Source organism: Dipodomys merriami, unplaced genomic scaffold, assembly GCF_024711535.1.
Source record: "Dipodomys merriami isolate MVZ:Mamm:240054 unplaced genomic scaffold, mDipMer1.0.p SCAF_14, whole genome shotgun sequence".
NCBI lineage: Eukaryota > Metazoa > Chordata > Mammalia > Rodentia > Heteromyidae > Dipodomys > Dipodomys merriami.
This window is the reverse complement of record NW_027202715.1, coordinates 40,930,226-40,957,346: the sequence shown is the minus strand read 5'-3', so window position 1 is coordinate 40,957,346 and position 27,121 is coordinate 40,930,226. Positions and strand designations below refer to the sequence as shown.

Genomic DNA, 27,121 nt, shown 5'->3' with positions numbered 1-27,121 from the left:
AGGAATGACAATTATGTCTGACAAATCCTTTCTTCTTCCTAGTTCCTCATTTTGCTGAAGAGTGTCCGCTCCTCTCTGCCTTTGTCTACTCAGCTTCCTGCCTTGGTGGCAGTGCGCTTTCCATCCGTCACCGCTGGGCATGGGGCTACTCCTTCTTCCAAGGCTGAGCTGAGGTTGTACTTCCTCAGAGAAGTTTTCCCAGATCACCCGGGGAAGTAGTTCTCCTTGCCCTTTTGGCCCACAGATGTTTTCTGCATGCCCTTTGCCAGTACCCCGGGCTGCTATGGATTGGCTTTCCCTCCAGGGTACTTCCTCCCTTCACATCCCCACCTTTACATCAGTGTGGGCCTGCCAGAGCCCCAGTGCTCCCTGAATGTTTCTGAACTAAGCTGCCTACACGTCCATAGTCACAGGGGACAGAGGGAAGGCTGGCTGGAAGATGGATATAACAGCCCAGGAATCTTGCATGGTACCCACGTTGCCCTCTGTCCACATATCCTTTGCATGTATGCTCCCTTCTCCTGGACAGCTTTGGCTCAGATGCACTCCTTAAGCCCTTCAGAATTCAGCTCAAATTCCACCTGCAGGGGGCACCTTCTACCCTTACCCACAGGACCGAGGGGACTGTCACCGTCTGCTCTCACAACTCCCTTAACAAGTCACTTAACATCATATGCACTTATTTGTTGGTGTCTCTATTTGACTGCAAGCTCCAGGAGGCCAGGTATAATGTCCATCTGATCTCCGTGTCCCCAGTGCCTCAGCATAAGCTTGATACAGATTAATGCCCCATTGATACATAGAAGGAAGGGAGGTATGGAGAGAGGAAAGAACAAAAAAGAATCTCAATTTAGAAAGGACTAGACAAGATTGAGAGGTTTTATAGAAGGTTCAGGGGTCCCCAAACATAGGCCTAGAGGTAGATCAGCTTAGGAAAGGAATAGGAAATCCTATAGACCCTCATCTGAGAAACAGAAATATTTCATAGAAGTGTTCTGGAGCCTAAAACACAGAATTGAGGTAAGCTATAGTAATCTTCAGATAAAAGAGAATTCAGGAAATAAGACAGAAAGAAGAAATCAAATTTAACTGCAGCCTGTGGGATTTAAAGATAATCTGACAACAAAGACTGGCCTGGAAAGGAAAGCTAAATCTAAAAAAAAAGAACTATGAATTAGATTCTCCCTCAGATTTTTAAATGCCCCTTCCAGCTCAAATTCTGTGATGACCTGGCATTTCTTTTTGCCAGGATGAAAAAAAAGGGATATTGCAGAGCATTATAATATCAATAGTGAAGAAATTTCAAGAAAAAACCCCCGAATTGTTCCATCTTGCATAATTATCTTTATGTATCCCTTGTTTTATTTTCTCATTCAAATTCTTTGGTTATTTGGCAATGCTTACTACATTTAAAGCATATTATTACATCTATTTTTCCCAGTGAAATGGAGAATAACTCTCTCCCTACCCCCTCCAGAAACCAAGAATAGAGTACTGATACTTGACCAGTTGGTTGAAGGTACTTTAAGAAAAAGACTTCTTGCAGGAAGCCCCACGTGGAATACCTTTTAGCAGCTGGTCAGTGTTTATTCTCTCCACAGGATTCCAAGGCCCTTGGGCAGTGCCCAGCCCAAGGTGAAGCTCAAAAAATAAATGAACAAAGACTGAGTAAGTCAACTACAACAAGCCACTTGATAGGCAGGCTAGTTTCCAGGAAGAATAAACAGCTCCTGTGCTGGTTTTATTTTTGTTGTTGTTATTATTATTATTATTATTTTGGAAGATGGTGTTTCTAACTCCACAGAGCTCTGTTGTTTAGCTCTTACCTATCAGCATTGTACTGCTGAGAGCCTCTGAATTCAGAAGAGGTCTTTCTTCTTTTCCCTTGTCTACAGAAAGCTTTTTCTCTATCTGTCTGTCTGTCTGTCTGTCTATCTATTTTTCTTTTGTGCTGGTACTAGGGCTTGAACTCAGGACTCTTGTGTTCTCCCTTGGCTTTTCCTGTTCAAGGATGGCATTGTACCACTTGAATCACAGCTCCACTTCTGGCTTTCTGCTGGTTACTTGGAAGTAAGAGTCTCACAAGTCTTTTCTGCCTAGGTTAGTGATTCTCAGATTTCATCTTCCTGAATAGCTAGGTGACATGGGCCACCTATATATATTAAAAGTTATTATTTCATGATAGTGAGATAACTATCTTCCATATTTTCTATTGTTATACATTAAAATATTTATATGTAAGGATGGGAATTTATAAACTTCCTCAAAAAAATTTTATAAACCAGGTGCCAGTGGTTCACACCTGTAATCTTAGCTATCTAAGAGGCTGAGATTTGAGGATTGTGGTTCAAAGCCAGCCCAGGCAGGAAAGTTTGTGAGACATTATCTCCAATAAACCTCCAAAAAGTCAGACGTGGAGCTGTGGCTCAGGTGGTAGAGCTCTAGCCTTGAGCAAAAACAAGCGTAGGGACAGCACAGTGGACCTGAGCTCAAGCACCAGAATGGTACACACACATAAAAATTATAAAAGCAAAATATATTACCCAATCATAGTTATCTGTCCTCCAAGTTGCAATTGCATCTTTATAATTCTATAACAGCGTTTTTGCTTTAATGGTTTATGGACAGGGCCATCAATTTGCATTTTGAGACAAGAGATTTATAAATTGCAGTGGCACTGGGAGTCATGGGAGGAAGGTAAATCTAGCCTGCCTTTGCAAAGAGGAATATTATTCCTGTGCTAGGCTCTAGGCTTTTTTTGGAGCAGATTTTGTATCTCATGTACTTTATCTACCCCTTTTCATGCTTAAAGTGGATGAACATGAAAAAGAATTGTAACAAATAGATAAACCTGAAGAAGCAGAAAAACAAGCTGACCCTGCCCTCTCCCGCCACCGTGGCTCACGCCTGTAATCCTAGCTACTCAGGAGGCTTAGATCTGAGGATCGTAGTTCGAAGCCAGCCTGGGTAGGAAAGTCCGTGAGACTTTTATCTCCAATTAACCAGCAGAAAGCCAGAAGTGGTGCTGTGGCTCAAAGTACTGTACAGTACTAGTCTTGAGTGAAAATGTTCAGGGACAGTGCCCAGGCTCTGAGTTCAAGCCCCACAACTGACCAAAAAGAAAAAAAAAAGCAGAAATAATATGTACCACACTTTTCTTAAGTCATTTAAAGTTTGATAATACTTGATGCACCACTGAAAATGACTGGCCTGGAATAATTAATAATTCACTTACTAGACCTCTGCAGATTCCAACCATGATATTAGAGTTTAGCTCCTCCAGTCATCCATTCAGTTTTACAAAAAACATTGATTGAAAATTTACCAAGATGGCATGGTACATGTACAAATAATCCCAGCACTCAGGAAGGTGAGGCTAGAAGATTGTAAGTTCAAGGCCAGCAGGAGCTACATAGGAAGACTCTGTTTCAAAAAGCCAAAAGGAAATAAAGAAAAATTTTAAGTGCTTCTATTATTGTAGGTGCTAAATCTGCAAAGATAACATAGTCTGACCCTGTAAATACTCATTAAAAGGTGTGCGATGGGACTTCTAAGCAGAGCCTGATAGTGTAGCCTGTTAGTTCAATACTAGCCTTCAGCTGAATGATGAAGGAGGAGCCGAAGCTGGATGAATGAGACCACACATATTCCTGACGAGGGTACAGCATGAGTAAAGGGACAGCGACAGGAGGCAGCACAGGGCAGCTGTGGAGCTCAGGGCTGCAGGTGTCCAGAGCTGTGGTAGGGACTGGGGAGTACTGGGGCTGGAGGTCATGAGGATGCCTCCAGCTCCATTCCCAGCCTCGACTTTATAAGTGGGAGCTGCAGAAGGGTTTTAAGGTGGGATAACATTACTGGAGATTATTTTTGTGGCAGTAGAGAGGAAACACTTTCACAAATGAGGAATAGATTTATGCTTACATTGAATAATCATGGCTAACAGCACTTACAATATGATAGGCACTAAATAAGCATTGTCAGGTAATAGTCTTAATATTTTGAAACAATCTTATGAGTAAATAATAACTTTATTTTGCAGCTAATGAGATTAAATATACCCAGTTAAGTAATTAACTGGAGACCAGTATCAACCTAGGTAATATAGAACCTGGGCCTGAGCTCTTAATCACCTTCCCACTTTTTTTGTTTTTATTTTTTGTTGTTGTTGTTATTGGTCGTGGGGCTTGAACTCTAGGCCTGAGTACTGTCCCTCAGCTCTTTAGCTCAGGAATAACGCTCTACCACTTGAGCCACAGTGCCACTTCTGGTTTTCTGGTACTTGGAGATAAGAGTCTCACAGAGATTCCTGCCCAGGTTGGCTCTGAACCTTTATCCTCAGATCTCAGCCTCCTGAGTAGCCAGGATTACAGGATTGAGCCACTGGCACCCAGCTCACCTTCCCACTTTTATTTCCTGGTACTAGGAATTGAACTCAGGGCCTACCACTATTACAGAGTGAAGTTTTGCATTCCTATGTTGAAGCTCTATTTCCCCAAGGAGTCTTTCAGGAAGTAGTTAGGGTTTCATGAGGCAATAACGGCAGGCCTCATTCAAGAGGATTGTTGTCCTTCTAAGAAGAGGAGAAACCTGCGCTCTCTTGCTTTCTCTGAATATGCCTGAGAAATATGCAGCAATCTGCGAGCCAGGAAGAGAACTGGCACTAGAAACTGTGTTGGCCAAAACCTTGATCTAGAGCTGTGAGCAAATAAATTTCTGTTGCCGAAGCTACTTTGTCTACTCTGTTTTGTTATGGTAGCTTGAGTAGACTAAAAGAGAACGATTGTAGGATAAGGATGGGTGATGAGGAATATTGGTGTCACTGGTTGGTGGTAGACACCTAGGAAAAAGGACAAGTATTTGTTTTGGCCAATGAAACACAAATTATTCTATATTTAGAGTTCACCTCATTCAAACAGAAATGTGGAAGTTAACTAGTTAAAAACCACTTACTCAATGAATGTCTACTTTTAATTACATCCCCTAGTCATGGCAGTCCTGGTGCTTATCCTGAGAATACAAAGTAAGTAAGATGAATTGTCTGCCATTAAGGAACTCAAAATCCAGTGGGAGGAACACTGCTCCCATTTGTGAAGCTAGAATACAAACTGGAAAGCTGGGTTTCCTTTTCCACACTCCTGAAGACTTGTCGTTTATAAGGACTATAGAGATAAATTCCCATGTGGAGCTGGAAAACGAATGGAACTGCAGATCATCATGTTAAGTGAAATATCAGTCCCCTGAAGACAGTATCACATGTTTTCTCTCAGTTGTGGAAGTTGGAGGGAGAAGGGGAGAAAAATCACAATGTTATAAAAATCCAGGGGGTCTGCTAGGGAGGTAGAAGGGAAATGGAAACATGTAACTGAGGAGTGAATACAATCAAAGTCTGTTATAATGAGACCCCTTACTACATAAAATCAACATATATCAATACAAAAATCCCTTGTAGATAAAGAGCTCTGGAGTCCCGTGAACTGGATTTGAACCCAGATCATCTGTGTGAATGATGATCTTCCGCAGGCAAACCACCTTTCTGGGCCTTAAGCTCATCTCCTGTAACTGCAAAGTTGTTTTATGGGTCAGGCCAAAAAAAAAAAGTGATAAATGAAACATTTTGCAAAGTACAATGTTCACATTTGCAATTATTATAGGTATGTTTGTAACCTGCAAAAACTGGAAGTGAGCCATGGGCAGCAAGTTAGAGGTGCAAATCCAGCCTTGACATCTGTAGGTGGCAGGAATTCCAGGTTGGAGGAAACAGGATGAGGTAGCAGGGGTGAGGGTTACAGGGTTTGGGGATTCATTTATATCTGAGTCAGTTATTAGCTGAGGAGAGTTGAGCAGGCTGTGTTATGGGTCTGAGTTTTAGTTTCTTCATCTGTCAAATAGCTAATAATACCTATGCAGGAGGGTGGATCTCAGTATGCAATGGTTTGGTGTGCTGCCAGCAGGCCTGTCGTTCAATTAATGGTAACTTTTGCTCTTATTAATACAATCATTTGGTTATTTGAGATGTAAGGATGTGAGGATAATGGAAAAGCTATTAAAGACTCACTTCCAAAGTTATCTTAAAAAGATAAAGATTGCTTTATTTTTCAAGAGTTACAGAAACAAATTTGTAGAAACTAACCTCTGTATCATATGGCTTTGGAGTCTGATATAATTTCCTTATTAATTCTTCCTTCTTTTCTTTTCTTTTTTCTTTTTTTGCCAGTCCTGGGGCTTGAACTCAGGGCCTAGGCACTGTCCCTGAGATTCTTTTGCTCAAAGATAGCACTTTACCACTTGAGCCATGGCACCACTTCCAGCTTTTTCTGTGTATGTGGTACTAAGGAATTGAACCCAGGGCTTTATCCATGCTAGGTTAGCACTCTACCACCAAGGCACATTCCCAGCCCTCTTCCTTACTTTCTTTTTTTTTTTTTTTTGGTCCGGTTGTGGGGCCTGAACTCTGGGCCTGAGCACTGTCCCTCAGCTCTTCAGCTCAAGACTAGTGCCCTACCACTTGAGCCACAGTGCCACTTCCGGCTTTTTTCTTTTTGCTTATGTGGTGCTGAGGAATCGAACCCAGGGCCTCAGGCATGCAAGGCAAGCGCTCTACCACTGAGCCAACTTCCCAGCCCCTCTTCCTTACTTTCTATCCCAGGTAGATTTCCAAAGTTCTGTTAATAAAGGCTTGTTGAAATGCAAATTTCCATCAGCAAAGTGGTGAGTGACTATGAATCCCACTACCCTAGAGGCTGAGGCAGGAAGATTGAGAGTTCCAGGCCAGCATGGACTACAACATGGGACATAGTCTCAAAAACAAAAAGAGGCAAAATCCCACCAGACAGAAAGGTTTTTGTTCAGTGGACTTAGGGTGGGACAGGAAACTGCATCTGCAGCAAGCTCTCAGGTAAGACTTGTGCTTCTGGTTCATGGAGCACAGTTGGAGGAAGTGGGGTCCATGAGTGGCTGTGGAAATTCCTTCCTTGGCTTGGAGTCCACAGAATGGACCTACTTCCCTTTAGTGATCTACCTAATGACAGACTATGGAAAGAATTCAAACAAGCTTGTTTCAGACCGGACTTAGAAATTCTACACAGGGACTCACTGCAGATCAACATCACTTTTGTGGAACAACCTATACTCTGTGCAGGGCACTGTACAAGCTGCCCGGCATCAATTCCTGCTTCTAAAGATTACTCTTATATACCTCTATCCTACCTGGAATAGTTAACTTCCTGAGGACGGTCCTGTCTCCATGGTTGCCTAAAACCATAGAGATGCTCATAAATACTAAGTGAATATGTTCACAGGTGTTTCACTAAAATGTATTCTGACCACATATGACAATAAGATACTTTCTTAACAACTCTCTATGTTAACTATCACAGGTGAGAGATGAATACATTAAAACTAGGCCTTTAGATTCGTCCCTATTTCGATCTGACTAGTGTCCTAGTAAGAAGAGGAAGTTTGGACCCCTAAAGACAATAAAGATGCAGTGCACAGGAAAAAACCATGCCAAGCCATGGTAAGAATGTGCCTGTCTACAAGCCAAGCTACAGGGATGAACCCCTGAGAGCAATGGGAATTAGTAATGCAAGGATTCAGAAGAGGGAAAGGCAGAGCCCCAGATCGGGTTAAAAGAGTTGCCATATTAACATTTCTCTCCCCTTCTCCTAATAGCAACACAATTTTTAAGGCTTTTCTCTCCCCGAATCTGAAACAAGGTAATTTTCAAACTTTTTTCCCTTTCTGAGCTATGCTTTGATAAATAAGAAGTCTTTGAATGCCAGGTGCTGGTGGCTCACACCTATAATCCTAGCTACTCAGGAGGCTGAGATCAGAGGATCATGGTTCAAACCCAGCCCGGGCAGGAAAGTCCGTGAAACTTATCTTCAATAAACCACCAGAAATCCGGAAGTGGTGCTGTAGCTCAAGTGGTAGAGAGCTAGCCTTGAGCTGAAGAGCTGAGGGACAGTGCCCAGGCCCAGAGTTCAAGCCTCATGATCGACCAAAAACAAAAAAAGAAAGAAAAGAAGAAGTCTTTGAAATATTGCTTCAAGAGGAAAATCCTGTAATCTTAGCTACTCAAGAGGCTGAGATCTGAGGATCATGGTCCAAAAGCTGCACAAGTTGGTAGGTCTATAACACTCCTATCTCCAATTAACCACCAAAAAAGCCCCTAGTGGTACTGTGGTTCAAGTGCCAAGGCCCTGAGTTCAATCCTCAAAGCCAACACACACACACACACACACACACACACACACACACACACACACACACACACACACACACACACACACACACACACACACACACACACACACACACACACACACTATTTCTCCCTGTATTTCATATCCTAAAGAGTATCTATGCTGATAAGGCAGTAAAATTGAGTTTTTAGCAAAAACTGTATAAAAGATTCAGTCAACTAATAGTTCTGTACCACAGAATCACATTTAAAGCCTGGTTCTAAAGTCCGAGGACTGGATTTTTTTCTCCCCCATAAATATGTCAACTCATATGTATAGAGGGGTGCCTCTATACATATAGAACGTTCCATTCTGGAACGTTCTACACTCTAACCACATTTCTGTACTCAAACTATGTCTGGAGTTGCTTTCAGGGACTGTCTTTTGAATGCTCTCAATGGTGGCGCTTAGAAGTAAGTATGATTTTCAAAAACAACCAGCTACTGTTCTGAGCCAGACCTGGTGAATTAAAGGAAGAGTCAAACTTAAGGCCAAGAAGGCTGACTCTAAAGTACCCAAGCTGATTTTTCTTGAGTGTGTTTGTACTCAGCCCCAGAAGGCAGTTTCCAAAGACAAACCCCAGTCATAAAGTCACCATGTCATATAGCCTGATATGAAATCAAGGTTGAGGTTGGGGGATAGGGCATGGTAACTTCACAGAAGGAAACTCCACTTGTTCTGGATATCCAAGCTTTCAAGGGTCTCTGCTCTGCAGAAATAGTTCTTCAGTTCCACATATACACTAATTCATGGGGCCAGAGTTCCAGGAAGTACAAGAACTCCACTGCCTTCACCCAATTTTTAATCCTTCAACACGGGTATTTTGTTGTTGTTATCTATGAAAGTTAAGCCTAGGGAAGAATGTCCAATAAGTCTGAGGTTTATTCTCCCTGACTCAAGGAGCAGAAATGAGAGCCTCTGAAGCTATCATTCTGTCTGGGTAAGGAAGAGCTTGTCAGCTGTGGGAGCTGTCCAGCAACAGCGTTAGTTCACTCTGGAGATGGTGAGCTTCCAGGACTGGGAGGAGTTTCAAGCAAAAACTGGTTGTTGTGGGAAGCTGTAGGCAGAAGCGGCCTGTAATGTGTGAAATGCTTGGGAGCTAGAACAGTGACCTTTCAGGGCTAACTCTAGCCCTGTCTACACAATACCTGGCACTTGGTAGGCCCCAGAAAGTTACTGGTGAGAGGGAAATTAAAAGAGAGCATGGTGCATCTTGTTAGTGGAAGAAGCTTGGGGCTCAGCCAGATGTAAGAAGTGAGAGAAACATTGGGAACCAACAGATAGGACTTTCCTCTAGCTTTTTTAGGCGGGGGTGGGGGGAGAGGGGCAAGCCTAGATCGGAGACATGGCTCCGTGCATCTGAAACCTCATACCACCACCAAGAAAGCGCAACACGTCTGAAGGGGGTAGGAATTGTGAGGGACATGGGGGGAAGGAAGGGGGGAGAAAGGAAGGCCCAAGACCACTACGCACCCTTTTTAAACTCCTCCAGCACCGTGTCCAGCCGGGTATCATTGAAGACGCAGTGCAAAGGCCGGTTGTAGAAGCGGGTGACGGTGAGAAGCGGAGTGCAGTCATCGGGGTCCACGAAGGCCAAGTCTTTGACAAACAGAATGTCCACGATGTTGTGCCTCTGGTCGCCCTCGTACACGGGGATGCGCGTGTAGCCGCTGCGCAGGATCTCGGAGACGGTGGCGAAGTCCAGCACGGCGTCGGAGCGCAGCATGAAGCAGTCTCCCAGCGGGGTCAGCACCTCCTCCACCACCTTGGTGCGCAGCTCCAGGGCGCCCTGGATGATGTTGAGTTCCTCCTTTACCAGGTCGCTGTAAGGGTCCGCGGCCCGCAGCGTCTCCAGCAGTTTCTCCCGCGTGTAGAAGGTGCTGATCTCCTGGCGTAGCGCCCAGTCCAGCAGGCGGCCCAGCGGGTAGCACACGGGGAAGGCGGCCGCCATCAGCAGCCGGGTCAGGCACACGCTGTGCGAGGCGATGGCCAGCCCGTGGCGGGAACACACCGAGTACGGACAGATCTCGGCTCCCAGGAACACGGCGCCGGTGCACACGAGCGCGGGCAGCCACGGGAAGTGAACCCCGGCATCGCCGTCGTCTTCCCCGGTGTCCCCAACGCCCGGCGGCAGCGAGGCGTAGAGCCAGCCGGCCAGGACCGCGTTGGCTCCGGCTTGGCCCAGGAGCAGAGTGCAGAGCAGATGGGTCCCCCTGCCGCGCACGGCCTGCACGCGGCGCGCCTGCTCCTGCTCGGCGGCCGAGCCACTGTTCCGCAGCACCCGTAACTCCACCGGGTCCAGCGAGAGCAGGCTCAGGCGCAGGCCGCTGAACAGGGCGGACAGGGCCAGCAGCAGGAGCGCTCCGAGCGCCCGCAGCCACGCGGGCGGCAGCAGGTCCCCACCGGGGCCGGAGAGCCGCGGGCGGACGCGCAGCAGGAAGCCGCCGGCGGCGCCGTGGTGGTGCCAAGCGCGCCCGTCCCAGGCGCACAGCGAGAAGAGCTTCCCGCCGCGGCCCGCGCCGCCGCGCTCCGCCTCGCCCTTGCGCAGCTCTCGCACCCGCACCTGGACCAGGGCCGAGCCCGCCACGCCCCCGGGACGCAGGGGCCCCAGGACCTCCACGTCGGACGCCCAGTCGCTCTGCTCGCGGCAGCGCTGCGGGCCCGGGGAGCGCGTGGGGAGCGCGCTAGGCGTCCCGCCGCTCCCTCCGGGGGGCTCCTCGATGAACACGAGCCGGGGGGCCCAGTCTCCCGTGCTGTTCTCCGCCGGGGCCACGGTGGGCGCGGGCGCGGCGGACGCGCCGGGGCCCGGCTGGAAATAGACGCGCAGGAGGAAGCTGGTGCCTTCGGCCGCGCGCAGGGTGCCCCCCTCCAGGGACACGCGGCCTCCCGCCGTGTCTTCAGGCCGCAGACCCAACAGCCAAGCGGCGGCGGCCGGGGGCCGAGGAGACAGAGAGAAGAAGAGCAGGAGCACCGCGCCCCGGCTGCAGGAAGCGCGGGGCCTGACGCCCACCGCGGCCGCCGCCGCCGCCGCCGCCGCCGCCGCCGCCGCCGCCGCCATCCTGCACCCGGCGCGGCTGCACGTGATACTGCAGAAGCCGAGCGAGAGCCGGAGGGAGGAGGAGGAGCCGCAGCTCGGGATCCGGCCCCAGGCAGGTCACCACGCGTGCCCCCTCCCTCCCCTGCGCGCGTGGGGGGTTCAGATCCCGCCTGGGAGAGGGGGGACCCTGCGGGGCGCTGGGAGCGGCCGCGCACTCGCCTGGACACACTTCAGTGGATGGGAGCTGCAGCCTGGGGGACGCTGAGCTTTACGCAGGGGCCTCCGATTCCAGCACGGAAATCCCCGCCGTCCCCCATTGGCCCAGGAAATTTCCCAGCGTCTCTTTTGCCTCTGGCCTTCGCATTCTCCCATCTAGTTAAAAGATATTCTAGAGCTTAGTCTTGAATCTCTGGAAATTAGCGTTTGGTCTCAAATCCTACTGACTTTGCATTTTTTTTTTTAAAGAAAAAAGTCCAAAAATTCTGAAGTTCAGTTCGTGGTGGAGATCCAAATGTCCGTAAGTAATTTGAAGAAAATTATGGTATCATTATGCAATAGAATACTATGCAGCAGGAAAAAAAAGGAGATCGGTGTCCTGTGTTTGTGAAATGGAAGGGTCTCTCAAGTAACAGTTGAAAAATAACAAGGTGCAGAACAACGTTATCATTTAGAAGCATTTATGAATCAACTGATCATGGACACGTGCACATATATGCAAGAAACGTAGCAGTGTATATACTTCTAGGGAGGCAGGTGAGATACTGGAAATATGGTGGAGAGAGCCATTCAAAACTATGGATTAGGAGGAAGCTGCAGAAACAATGCACAGAGATCTTTCTGCCTCTACTCGTTTTGGTTACAGCTTAAGTATAGTACAATATCAAAGCTGGAGACTGATATTGGTATAGTTCTGTATCATTTCATCACTGGTAACCTCACCACAATAAAAATACAAGTCTATTATCACAAAGATCTGGGAGAGTTTTTTTGTTTCCAGTACTGGGGATTGAACTCAGGTCCTTTACCTACTGCTGGGTCCACACTTCCAGCCCCTTTTTGCATTAGTTATTTTCGAGGTAAGGTCTTGCTTTATGCTTAGGCTGCCCTCTAGCTGGGATAACAGCACAGTAACCCTGCTCAGCCTTTGAGATGGGATCTGATGAGCTTTTCTAAAGCCTCAGCCGACTCATACATCTCTGCCTCCACATCCCTAGGATGGCAATTTTGAGCCATTGCCCCCTCAGCTAGCCAAGATTGGAGAGACTTTTTAACTGAATTTCTTGTTTCATTGTTTGTTCTCACCATGGGTTAGGATTACTTGATTATTTTATGCATTTATTTAAAATTTTTATCGAGGAAGGGGGGAGGGAGAAAAAAATAAAGTTTTATCTAATAAGATTCACTTTTTGGTTATATTGTTCTATGAGTTTTGGTGGATATGTAATTGTGTAACTATAAAAAAACAAACAGTTTCAGCAGGTGCAGGGGGCTCACACCTGTAATCCTAGCTACTCAGGAGGCTGAGATCTGAGGATCGAGGTTCAAAGCCAGCCCAGGCAGGAATGTCCGTGAGACTCTTTATCTCCAATTAACCACCAGAAAACTGGAAGTGGTGCTGTGGCTCAAGTGGTAGAGCGCTCACCTTGAGCTGAAGAGCTCAGGGACTGTGCCCAGGCCCAGAGTTCAAGCCCTACCACTAACAAAAAAATACAAAAAGTTCCACCAGGGATTCCTGGGGTGTAGCTTTTGAGCATACAGAGGGGCTCTTGGGTCAGTCTCCAGCACCAAAAGGAAAAAAGAAGCTCCACTTTCCATCTCTCTTGCATCACTTCACAGAATGCTATATAAATAGTGTGACAGCTGTGTCATGTTTTTGGATCTGGCAGTCCCTTACTAAACTAGCAAAACACATTTAGGATTTGCCCATTTTGTCATCTTTAGTAGTTCATTCCGTTGTATGGCTGACTAGTATTCCATTATTGTGTGAATATGTCACAATTTATGTAGTTAAAGGAGGTTAAGTTATTTTCTGCTTTTTTACAATTATGAATAAAGAGCTATATACAACTGGGTGTAGGTTTTTGTGTGAACATGTTTTTATTTTCCTTGAGTGACTTTACCCAGGTCTGTATAATAATTTATTACTTGTATAGACTGAAATCACAGAGTTTTTTAAAAGTTTTAATTTAAAAAAATGGTGCTTGGGATTCAACTGGTTCTCACATAGTAAGCACACACATGACCATTGAGGTACACCCCATAATTTACACATTAACAATTGTTTATAGGATACAATATGATGTTTTCATAGCTGTATACTACATTATGGAAAGATCAGATCAGTGTAATTAACATATACCTCCAAATACCTTTGTGGTGGTAAACATTTAAAATCCTCGGTTTTAGATATTTTGAAATACACATTATTATTGGCTGTGATGAATTTGGGACATTGGGACATAGGCAGCAATTCTTCTTATCCAGCTGTAACTTCGTAGCCACTGACCACCCTCTCACCTTTCCCCATCTGTCCTGGTCCCAGACTCTGATAAACAACATGCTACACTCAACTTCCATGAGTTCAGCTTTCTTAGATTCCACACAATGCCTTCTACATTTATCACCATTATCACAGATGACAGAATTTCCTGTTGTTTTAAGGCTGAATAGTATTCCATTGTGTATATATACCACATTTAAGAAACTCCTTGTCTGTTGATGGACGTTGGTTGTTTCCCTGTCTTGACCATGGTGAGCTGCAGCAAACATGGGTGTGCAGACATCTCTTCGGAATTCTGGTTTCAAGTCCTCTGGGAATTTCCCCTGGGGTGAGGATTGATGGATCCAATCATGAGTCTATGCTTAGTTCTTCAAGGAATCTCCATACTATTTTTTTTGTCAAAATGGCTGTTTTTTTTTAACGTGTTGCTTAAAAAATCCTAATATATCAATAAATTTCATCTAGTACCTTTGGCATCTCAGAGTAATGTAAAAAACAAAACCAAACCACGAGATTCCTTTCTGTGTCATTTGTGAGACCTCAAAGATGTTGGCCCAAAAGGTCTAGCAATAATAAAGTCACTATCTCTGATCCCAGCTGCAAGTGAGCTTTTCCCATTATCTCTTGTAACGTAGAGTGGAAGCAACTTCTTTCTGGCTTGGGATGACATGGGCTTTACCAAGTTATTGGTGACATTCCTGTGTAGGTTGTCCTTCATGTTCTGCAGGTAATGTGAAACAAGGCTGCCAGGGCCTCAAAATAAAGAGGGTTCTGTCCACCACCAACTGACTCTTGCCTGAGCAGTTTACAGCAGAGGAAGGTTTAACTTGAAGAAAGGATGTGGATGCATTTATGGGAAGGAAAAGGAAAAGAGCAGCAGGGTCAAGCACGTGATTAAGTATTCTCCCTTCTAACTGGCCTCCATTACCCATTAATCAGGTGACTCTTACAGTCACCCAATCAGAACCTCAAGGTTTTCAGCTATTGTGACCATTACAGGTGATAATGTAATACCTGTTAACATGTTATGCTAGGGATATTACTCATGCATTATCATAGTTTTAGAAGTAATATATACAATTTTTCATCTCCTTCTTTCATCCCACAGAGCTGAGCAGTACCAAAATAAATCCTTTCAAAAACGGTAGGTCAGGAATTTAGAAGTCTACATTTATTTTCTCTTATTTATTTATTTATTTATTTATTTATTTATTTATTTATTACTAGGGCTTGAACTCAGAGCCTGGTGCTTTTGCTTGGCCTTTTTTTTTTTTTTGCTCAAGGCTGACCCTACCACTTGAGTTATCCATCCAGTCTAAGCTTAAATTTCTGATTATAAAGCATTACATGCTCATTAATAAAAATAAGTTTTTAATAGAAGCATAAATAAACTATGACACTACTAATCAGAGATAAATGCACATTTTGGCACACTTAGTTATTTGTGTGTTTATTTATTGTTGGTCACGGGGCTTGAATTCAGGGCTGAATTTTTGTGCTCAAGGCTAGCACTCTACCACTTTGAACCACAGTTCCATTTTTAGGTTGTTAATTGAAGATAAGAGTCTCATGGACTTTTCTACCTGAGCTGGCTTCCAACAAGAATCCTCAGGTCTCAGCCTCCTGAGTAGCTAGATTACAAACATGAGCCAATAGTACCTGCCTTTCCTTTCAATTGTTTTACATAGAAAAAAATAAATACATACACATGTAATCCACATATTTATATATTTAAAATAGAACATAAATACACACACACACATATGTAATGCTAGTTGATTCTGGAACATGTCAGGAACTTTTCTCCTAATGTGGTAGGCAAAGTTCTATTTCTCTCTCTCTCCCTTCTCCCTCCCCCTTCTCTCCAGGGCTAGAGATTGAACTCAGTGCTCTGAGCATGAAAAACACAAGCTCTGCCACTGAATCTTGCCCCCAAATATAATTTGATAATGAAAACTGGAAGAACAAGAGAGGGAAAGAAATGAGGGCCAGAAAGAGAGAGAAAAAGAGAGGGAGAGGGAGAGTGATTCTATTTTCAATTTCTCAACTCTTATTAACCAATGTTAGGCTTAGGAAAACCAGCTCACTTTTCTAAACCCAGTTCCTTGTTTGTGACTGTATCCCTTTACGAATCAGAGAGTAAGGACCAATGTACCCTGCTGAAGATAACTGAGATAAACCAAGTACTTTTCCTTTAACAGAACAGGAAGTGCTGGAAAACTACTGGGTTTCCAGAGCTGTTCTGGAACTGCAAGGATTCCTGTGGACAGGTTCAGCTGGTGTGATTCTCCCAAGAAAGAGCTGCCAAAAATAGCTCTCCACAATCTGAAGCCTCACTATTGTCCTACTGTAGAAGATGGCCATTCCTCACTTCTCAGAGGGAGACAGAGGAAAGAATATTTTCCTCTAATATAGTAACTATATCTCTTCATAATTTGGATGTTAAAGTGCTTTCTTTTTTGCTGTTACTTGTTTATCCATCTAATATTCATTAATGGACAAATGCCAGGCCTTGTGTTAGATAGCACACCTGTCACTGTCTTTTGCCATCCTGTAGCTTGCCTTCTATTGAGGAGGACAGATGTGAATCAGAAATTGATTACCTACCTAATTAATTCCTCCTATGAAGGAGATGTTCCAAGTGCATGAGGATATCTATCTATCTATCTATCTATCTATCCATCTATCTATCTATCTATCTATCTATCTATCTATCTATCTATCTATCTATCTATCTATCTATCTATCTATCTATCTATCTTGGTATCTATTTAGAAAGGAGATGGAAGACTATCTCCCCCTCACCGCATTGAGATGTACTGAAAATAGAAGGGTTTATTCTTTAGGAAAAACATTTAATATATCATCTTTTGGGCCTTGTATTCCTTTTTTGTACTACTTTTAAAACAATGACAGTGGATTCCTGTCTGTTTTTCATGCACCGAGTGCATACTCTGTGCCAAGTACATTGTCCCTTGTTATCCTCACAAGTGTAAATAAAACCAAGGCTGTGATTGGGTGATATTAGTAGTGAGCCCAATAGGTGCATATCTGAGCCTATAATGTTTTATAAATTAAAATATGGGCTAGGGGTTTGGCTCAAGTATTAAAGTGAAAGTATGAGGCTCCAGATTCAATTCTGAAACACTGTGACCAAGAAATAAAACAAAGGAATAATTCAAGTTAGCAGAATAATAATACCAGGTAACTTCTACAGAAGACTTACTATGGATGAGGCATAAGTTAACTCATTTAATTCTCAGGGAAACACTTTAGAGTTGTGTATTATAATTTCCAATTTACACAAGGAAGTTCAGCTACAGAGAGATTAAAGACCTTTGGTGGCCAAGATTTATATACCCAATAGCTAGGGTGCTGTCACTATCTATTTTATCCTACACTACGATGCAGCTATCTGTTGTGCTTTTGTTCATTTACATGTATTGTTTTGCATAATTGAACTTAAAATGTTCCTACAATAGTATTATTTCCCTGCTTTCCTACCCCTCCCTCCCTGCCTCTCTCTATGCTGGATTTAGTCAAAGACCTCATGGGAGGGCAAATATTGTACCATTAAGCTACACCCTCAGTCCTACTTCTTTTTATTCATTGTGTGTAGCATAAGTATTTCTGCCTCAAAACAATTTGTAGGTCTTGGGATTTAGCTCAGTGGTAGAGTGTTTACCTACTGTATTGAAGGCCCTGAATTATAAAAACATACAAAACCCCCAAGAAACCAAAGACAAAAAAGAATAAAAATGCCCTTATCTTTTCCTCAGTCCCCTTGGGTTCATTGACACAGAAGACTGAGTTTATCACCTTTGTCCATTGAGAACTGAAAATAAGTATGATGTCACTTGGTTGTGAGAGGCCAGAATAACCATAATCCTCAGTTCGTCCTTTCCTCCTCTAGGCAGGGACTTCAATATTAAGATATGTTCTTCCATATGTGTGGATGTATCCTTGTAAAGTACATACCATTGAGGTGTCTCTGTGTTTTATTTTATTTTTTATTTTAGGGTTTGAACTCAGCATGCTGACCATTGCTTTAGTAATTTTTTTCAAATAGAACCTTGCTTTCAAGAATCTTCTATTCTGCATCTGACATAGTTGGGATGGCAGGTGCACATACTACTCAGCTTTTTATTGGTTGAGATGGGATTTGGAGAGCTTTTTCTCAAGCTGGTCTTGAACTGTGATCCTCCTGATCTCTTTTTTGACCCTCACCCCCCTTCTTCAGATACTTAGGATTACTGGCATAAGTCATCAGGTCAGGCAATGTGTATGTGTTTAGTAAGATGTAATTTATGAACAATAAGATCAACTCTTTGAAAGTATACAGTTCTCAATGTTGTCATTTATTCACAAAATCGTGCAATCATCTTCACTATCCAATTCTAGAACATTTTCAACACCTCTAAAGGAAATCGTGTACTCATGAATAGTCATTTCCCATCATCTTCCCTAGTTTCTAGCAACAACTAATCTACTTTCTGGTTGCATATGTTTTATATTTGCATACGACATGCCGCAGAGCCTGCCCTACTTCTTCTTTTTTTTTTTTTTTGGCATTTGCAAACTATTCTTTAGTAAATGTGCAAAGGGGTTTTAATTCAACGTGTGAGTTTGTGAGTACAATGCATCTTGATCACACCAATCTCCCCCATTCCCTCACTTTACCTAGTTCCATTTTCACATATGAACATTGGATGCCTGTCCTGTTTCTTATGCATTTACTGAACACCATGTTTGTAAGATCTCTGTTGCTCAATGTACTGAGTGTGATATTTCTAGCTGTTGAATGGTAAACCATTATTTTTATCCATTCCCTCAGAAATGAACATTAGAGTACCATCAGTGTCTCATTCCTTCAGGCAGAGCCATAGCAAATTCCTTTTTTCTTCTGAGACCAGCACTTGAACTCAGTACCTGATGCGTTCATTCATAGGATGGTGCTCTACCACCTCACTTGAGCCACACTTCCATCCTCATCATAGTGAAATTCTTGATGGTGAGCCTACTGGTTTTGTGGAAGAATTCCTCTAGGAACCACTCACCGTGGGACTGAGTCTGAGTGAACAACTTTCCCGCAGAGCCACCAGATTCACCATCATCAGGAGTCTCAAGGCAAGAGCTTTCCTGTCTCCCAGCCTCTACTTGTGATCATTCACTCCCCACATCTGGCTAAGCTGATGAATGTTTCTGATTCCTAGGAAATTTGCATCATCTCTCTTCAGATTTGTTAGCCTTTCAGACATGAAATGGAAAGCTAAGGTTTGGGGGTCAGCATTTGGTCTCTTTGTGGGACCTTCTGCATCTGACAGTGTTTTGTATTTAAAGACAAAAATCCCTGCTTTACTCCATTCGAATCTCTAGATTCAAATCAGAAGATGAGAGATAAAGCTGGGATCCCATGGTTTAATGCGATCTTCTGTATTTGCCAGTAGAGCGGGCAAAAACATTCTGCTCCTGATAATGTCTACAAAAGCTGGTTGTGTGCACTATGTTTCAGAGACCTAGCTATTTCTATCAGTTCATAAGAAATGCTGCCCAAGGGAGAGGAGACTTTGTTTTTCACCATAAAGGTCAAGTGATTTTAGGGGGGGAGTGATGAATCCCTCGCATCTTGTAGTCAGGTCAGTTCCCACTACAGATGCCATCTAATCAGTTTATTCCACACCTGAGTCAGATAACTCTGTGTGAGTCCAGACTGAGCCCCTGAGAGCACGAAGCAGAGCTGATGACCTCTAACCAAACAGAAAAATAAATACGCAAGAGGTTTTCCTTCCCTGAGAAAAAACAGAAACTTGAATGTTGTTCCAAGGAGATTTGCCTGGATGTTGAAATTTTTTAGACGCATCGCTTTCTCAGATGAACAGGCGAAAAAAGTTACTTGAGGCAGCCTTTAATACAGGTAAATAGCTCAGTTTCTTTCTCTGTAGAACAACCATTCTCAATTTCTTTCTTTACACATTGTAGAAAAAAACACAGAAAATGGGCATCAGTGGTTTGTTTCTTCTCAGAAGGAAAAACTGGTGGCTGGGGACCAGAGATAGGAGAGACCCTTCACCTTTTCGACTATTTAAATTTTGCACAATCTGAGTGCATTTCCTATCAAAAGCAAACGTCATTTAATTTTAAAATGTATATTCCTGTCTCCATTTGTGTATTCTGTGTGTCTGTAATAGCCCCCAAGAATTTGCCTTTTAATAAGCATCTTATGTGATTCCAAAAGAGCTGATTATTGGATCATTCCTGGAGAAATATGATATAAAACTGATTCCCCCCCCCCCCCCCCCCGTTGGTCTGGGAATAAGGCCTAGTGGTAGAGTGCTTGCCTTGCATGCACGAAGCCCTGAGTTTGATTTCTCAATACCACATAAACAGAAAAAAGCTGGAAATGGCTCTGTGGCTCAAGTGGTAGAGTGCTAGCTTTAAGCAAAAGAAGCTCAGGGATGGTGCCCAGGCCCTGAGTTCAAGGCTCAGGACAGGCAAAAAAAATTATTTTCCAGGGGAGGTGGTTGCCTGTACACTCCCTAAAGATTCTAATGGAATCTGTGGGCCTTTTGCCTACAAAGGAAATCTACTCAAGGACATCATAATATGAACGTATTGTGAATACACTGACATGAGTTTCCAGGGAACACAGAGGTATATTTGCATCCCTCATGGTAGGGACTTTTGATCTAGAGGTTCTATTTATGACATGGATTTTTTTTTTGTTTTGTTTTTAGAGTGGCTCAGGAAATTGAGAACAGTTGTGTGTGTGTGTGTGTGTGTGTGTGTGTGTGTGTGTGTGTGTGTTGAATTTTAATTTGATAAAGAGATTCTTTCTCCATTTCTCAAATCAGCCCCTAACTAATAAACAAACAGAAAATGTATCCCCAACAAATTCTAGTTATATCCTGTCCACAAACATGTTAATGAGATTTTCAGATGACTCTAAAAGAAGACATATTATAACACCAGGAAAACCAAAGAAATGATAGAAAACATTTAGCAATATGGCAAACTTGGAAACATTTCAAGTACAGTTACCTGGGGAAAAGTAATTGGAAAGAATTTTTTTCATGGGGAAGGCAACACCTGGAAAATAGTCCTGTCGGTAAGAGCCCAAGGGTGATCCTAAATGGCAAATTAGAACACATGTCTGCTGAATAATACTGCAAGAAAAATATGACCCTGGGAGATAATGGCCCTTGCTGTTTGGCCTTAGTGACAGATAGCACCTGGGATGCTGGTTTTAGTTGTGGACACTTCATTAAGGGAAGACTGTTGATTAGCAATAGGGAATTTGGAGGCATGAAGCACGAACAATTAAGAGCATTTATTTGACATGACTCACCATTCAAAACCAGTGGCGCAGAGGGATAAAGGAATAATGGAGCTCTGTTCTTAGATTGTGTTTCTGAAAATGAAGTTTCTTCATGTCAGTTTAGGATAGAATCACTGACTGTTAACGTGGCGGGGAGCAGGGGGGAGTCTTTGGGAGTCTTTGGAGGTGATTTTTCATGAACTTTTAAGTATCTAGGCAATGTTAAATTTTCGTTAGTTGAGCAGGTAACTCTGGCAAGGCATTGACTAAAGATCCTTACCTGTTTAAAACCTTCAGCGGTCGGAAGTGGTGCTGTAGCTCAAGTGGTAGAGTGCTCGCCTTGAGCTGAAGAGCTCAGGGACAGTGCCCAGGCCCAGAGTTCAAGCCCCATGACTGACAAACAACAAACAACAAAAAAACAACAAAACGTCATTGGTTTCTCATGCCATGTAGAATAAATGCAGCCTCATATCCGGGAATCTGTTGGGTCCTGCTTAAGCCAAAAATAAATCTGGCAAAAGCCAGATTTGGCCACATTGGCCTCAATAGTACTTTTCTGTTTGTTGTTTAATTCTAGCCTCATTGGTCTTTGCATATACACTTTATCCCCCCACCCCCCAGCTCCTTGCTCTGCTGATTCTTGTCATTCTCCTGTTTCTGATCAATTTGTCTAAAGGTTTCCATCCTCTTGCTATCATCCTATCTGTAGCATTATCACAATCTGTAATTGTCTTCCTTTATTGTCCTTTCTTCCATTAGGCTATAGAATGTGACAATGCAAAATCCTTTTTCTTCCCTATTCCCTTTCTCTCCCTCCCTCCCTCCCTCCCTCCCTCCCTCCCTCCCTCCCTCCCTCCCTCCCTCCATCTCTTCCTTCCTCCCTCCCTCCCTCCCTCCCTCCCTCCCTCCCTTCCTTCCTTCCTTCCTTCCTTCCTTCCTTCCTTCCTTCCTTCCTTCCTTCCTTCCTTCCTTTCTTCCTTCCTTCCTTCCTTCCTTCCTCCTTTCCTTACCAAAAAGGTCATGCTATGTAGCTTAGTCTGGCTTTAAATTTTAAGATCCTCCTGCCTCAGCCTCCTGATTACTGGGATTACAGATGCATCCAGCTTTTGACAATGATCTTTCTGATACCAGGAATTCCTGGGCTTCAAGGGTTTAGCATATAGTAATAGCTAACACACAGTGAGTTCTTATTATATTTTGACCCTCTCTGGTATTTTACATGCAGGAAATTATTATCCTATGTGATAAAACTGCTACAAGTTCCACTGTATAGGAAACTGTGTGGGAAGGTTGGAGTATAAAGAGGCTTAGTATAATTAGCTTAATGATATACAATTAGAAAGTAGCCAGAATTTAATCTCAACAGATACTTTGAATTGACCAGGGTCTCAAGAACAGCAATGGAGCACTTCCTGGAGTAGCTATGTGATATATTGTCCTCAATGAGGAATTCTAGCATTAAGAGTTTGCTTCCATATTTGAGAATGTATGATCTCAGGTTCTTTCTTCTGGGGATAATGAGGAACAGGAGACAGTGTTGGTAGAGGGATAGAAACAAAAGCAGGAAGTAGCACATATGCAGAAACAAGATTGGCATTTCTTGGGATACAGACTTGGGAGAGAGAGTTCATGCAAGCAAAGAAAATAAAACATTTATTTTCTGGTCTGTTAGTAGGTAGACAACGGGATGATGTAAAAATTGGTAAGAGTATGTGCCTTGGTATGAACTTAATTATCAGGGGTTGAAACATGACTTTAACTCTGTATTTTGGAGGAAGGTTTGAGAAATATTTGTTTAATTAGGCAAAAGAGATGAAAATATTTGTTGTTGTTCTGGGGATTGAACCCAAAGCTTTTAAGCCTGTGCTCTACCACTCATCTATAACCTACGCCCCCTAAATAAGTCTTTCTTAATTGATTATCCAAGTGACTCTGTGTCTATGAATCAATGGATATAAGGATAGCCTTATACCTGTGGATATAAGGATACATGGAAGATCTAAGGATCTAAAGAAACCATTGACAACCCTCTGTTAAGTCAGAGAGATTTATTTGAAGAAGCCGATAAGGTGAACCATATTGGTTTGCATCTTATCTGTAAACAAGCAAAATGAATTTTCAAGTACTTGGTCAAAACTCCAAGGTATTTATTATTATTATTTTTTTGGAAGAAAGGGATGACAACTTGAGATTATTAGGATATAGCACAAGATCTGCTTTCTTCTTTCAATTCACAACAGTGAAGTCATATCTATAACGGTGGAAAGCTCCACTGGTGAGCAAGAGGGACCTAAGAGGGAGCAAAAGTGGTCTCCCAACTCTCTGCTGTACAGCTGCCCAAATTCTCCTGGTATCTCTCTTCCCTGGGAGTGGCCTTCTGGAGTCTCAGCCTCTAACCGTGCCCGGTGCCCATGTCAGCAAAAGTCACAAAGGAAAATTCTGGAGTAAATACCAATACTGATCTGCAGGGTTTTTACTCTCACTGTGTTCAAGGCTCTGTCAGAGTTTGTCTCTTATATAACTTTAGATTCTAGAAATTTCTACTCTGCTTTAACAGAATTTCAGCTTACATTCAGACTTCAGAAAATTCATGGAGGAGGAAACTTGTGTTTTAGGCTACTCTGGTCTCTGATTTTGTCACTCCAACCAGGTAATTGTCTAGTTTGCTTTCTTCAGTAGCTTGTTGTGCATGTGACTTCAGCCATCTGCTCATGTTCAGAAATGGTAAATGCTCCCAGAACACCTCTGAAGGGTTCTCTGGAATTGTGTCCTTCATTCAGTCTGGCTTTTGCAGGCACTTTGTTCCCCTATCATTTATCCAGTGCCAGTGACAAACCTGACCCTGGTTTGGAAATCAAGGTGTTAGTCTTGTCTGTTAGCCCTAAACCAGAACAGCATTTTCCAGGTGTTTGCACAAACACTGTGGTTGGTGGCCTTGGAAGATTTATCAGGATTGGATTGAGAGAGTAAGACATCTATAGCAGTACCTGCAGGTCCGGCTGTATACCCATTCCCCGCCCCTTTCCATGTTACATAATTAGCTGTCATCTGGAATTGAGGATTTGAAAGATCATAATGGTTACCTTATTTTTGACTTTATAAAGAAGGCTATTTATCTTATGTTTGGAAGCTTATATTATTTACTTGGCTTATATTCAGAGGCATGACACCAGCATTCGTTTGACTATGGTGAGCACCTTGTCATACTTTGTAGAGGGCAGGTGACATATGTTGGAGGAAGAAATCATATCTTTTCAGAAAAAAAAACAGCAGAAAACAGGTTTTCTGTGGGAGTTTGTAGACATACCTGTCACATTATTGATTAGAGTATGCTGTTTTGCTTTTTCAGTAACTCTTTTGTGGCTATATGCCATTTAAAATTGTTTTAAGATTTAAAAATATCACACATTTTTAGTGTGCATGTTTTCTTTTTTAAAACTGGCAGCTATAAAAAAAAACAAAGTTGTTTTTTGCTTGAGTGTGACCCGTAGTTGACGATTTTCCATTTTTATAAAATACACCAAGTGTTCCCATCCCTTTCCCAAAGATTTATTCTAGGACTAGGTATGTAATCTCAAAAAGCTTTTAGCAATTTTTCTTTTCTTCTCTTTTTTTTTTCAGTGCTGGGGATTGAATCAACTGAGTCATATTTCCAGACACAACCTCAGAAAAACTTTGAAATATGTTTTAAGCTGTGACTTAAGTTTTCAAATATGAGGGAGGCAAAGTATTTTAAGTTTTTCTTTTTGATGTGAATTATTTATCCTTCAAGATGCAGCTGCAGCTGGGAGCGAGGATCTCTAGTTTGTAATCCTAGCTACTCAGGAGGCTGAGATCTGAGGATGGTGATCTGAAGCCAGCCCACCCAGTAAATGAAACTCCTATCTCCAATTAACCACCATAAGGCTGGAAGTGGGGCTGTGACTCAGGTGGTAGAGCACCATCCTGGAGTATAAAAGCTAAGGCTCTCCCCAAGTTTAGCTCCACTACTGGCACGCACACATGTGCATACACGAGACCCAGTTGAAGTCCTGTTGTCTCAATAAAGGTTTACCAGACTGTTCTACCCTATTCAGAATTTCATAGTCCTAACAGCTATCACTGCTTTGTGAACACCTTCTAGAGAGGAACATTATTTGCTTCCTATGCTCCTACTTAGATTAAATGTTGATTCTCAAATAGGTATTTTATTGAGATAGCAATGGGATCCAAAACCTGCATATCAGACTACAGGAAAAGGGAATCACATGGATGTTGGAGAAGTTACCTCAGGGGCCGTAGAAAGGAGAAACTAAAACAAGCAGGGAATTCCTATTGAACCAGGGTCAAAAGGTAACAGGAGCAGGGAAGGGCTGTGTAGTAAGTATTTGGGCTTATTGAAAAAAGGTTAGAACATGGTAGATCTGTATGCTTCAATAAAGTAGGCACTAGTCACATGGCCTTTGAACACTTAACATGTACTGAGAGTAACTTGAAATGTACATACAAAGGTTGGAAGCATGGCTCAGGTGGTAGAATATGTGAATATATTGGGTTCAGGAAAACATATTACTACAAGCTGGTACTGGTGACTCACACCTGTAAGTCTAGCCACTCTGGAGGCTGATATCTAAGGTTCTTGGTTTGAAGTCATCCTGGACAGACAAATCTGAGAGAGTTTTATCTTCAATTAACCAGAAAAGGCTAGAAGGTCCAAGTGGTAGAGCACCAGCCTTGAGCAAAAGAAAAAAACAAGAAAGAGTATGTAAGTATCTGAATTCACCCCCACCACACTACTAAAATTAATTTCCCTCTTTAACCTTGTTAACAATGGAGAATTTCACACTATACACGGCTCCTCTGACTAGTTGCCGTTGGTCTACACTACTCTAGGGCATCAGTTTCCTGGGTGCAGGGAATGTTTTAATCATACAGTACCATGGCTGTGTAGTAAGCCCTTCCTGAAGGCTTGTTTAGTCCAATGTGTTTCCCTTCCCTAGATTACAAGCTTCTGATGACTTGGACTGCATTTAATGATGAACACATAGTAGGCAGTCAGAACATATTTATGAAATGAATGAATAAAAGAAAAGTGCTTTCTCATGGAAATTCGCAGCCAACTTCTCAACTGTTTACTTCCTCTGTTATTAGCCAGTTCCCAGCTGGTTTTTAGGCATTTCTAATGTGATATGTCTGGCTATTTGCCCCTGTCCTTTCTCTTTCTCTCTCATTTGGCTTGTCTTTTCCTCCCCTGCACCCCTTTGCCAAACTTTTTTGGGACATCTTCAAACCAACATGGCAGGTAGGCCCTGACAATCTTTTATTTATTTCTTCAAATGCCATTAAATGAGCACCTTCTGGCTGCTAGGGTTTTTGTTCATTCTTACAAATCTCAGTTACATTTTCATTGGAGAAATGGAGCTTGCCAATAGCCCAGTGGAAGAGTCTAGCTTTTCTCTGTCTGCTTGGACACCTGCATGGGGCTTGCTGAGTGGGGCTCTCTACAGTGTGATTTACTTGACAGATTGGAACCCTCCAAAGGCCATTATCTCTTATAACTAAATAACTAAATAGGATGGGAACAAGAGAGAGAATATGAGCCAAGGATGGAAAAAGTACACAGGTCTACAGATGATCTGAAGATCTGAAGGCTGGTCTCCATCCTGACACTTATCATGTGTGTGATTTGGTGCGGGGAGAATTTCTATCTTCTTTTGAGGCTTCTGGAGGAACAAAGGAGTAGAACACCAGATGATTCTGTGGTCCTTTCTGTCACAAATGCTCAGTGGTTCTCCAACTATTAACTGGAGAAGGTAGAAATGAGAAACAAATGACTTTCAAACTTGTGAACTCAGATGGGGACACTATTGATTTTGATCGATGACCTAGTGTGCTGATGTGTATTAATTGAGTACCAATCTTGCAAACTCTAATTCTCTCCCTGTCAGTATTCCTTCTAGGAGCAGAATGCTCATAAGCAAGGGGAGACTTCAGGGTTCATATAGTTCTAGTTGGTTTTGGTTGTTCAACAATTACTTTTAGCCTTT

At 43.0% G+C, this 27,121-nt stretch overlaps 1 protein-coding gene across 1 annotated transcript in view; it reads right to left on the bottom strand.

Annotated features, from left to right (window-relative positions):
• LOC138825677 (metal transporter CNNM1) overlaps window positions 1-11,301 on the bottom strand; it is a 48,856-nt gene extending 37,555 nt beyond the window's left edge. Inside the window, exon 1 of the mRNA XM_070020358.1 lies at window positions 9,717-11,301. Within this exon, the coding sequence (XP_069876459.1) occupies window positions 9,717-11,301 (1,585 nt within the window). The remainder of the gene's footprint in view (window positions 1-9,716) is intronic.
• Window positions 11,302-27,121: the final 15,820 nt, after the last annotated feature.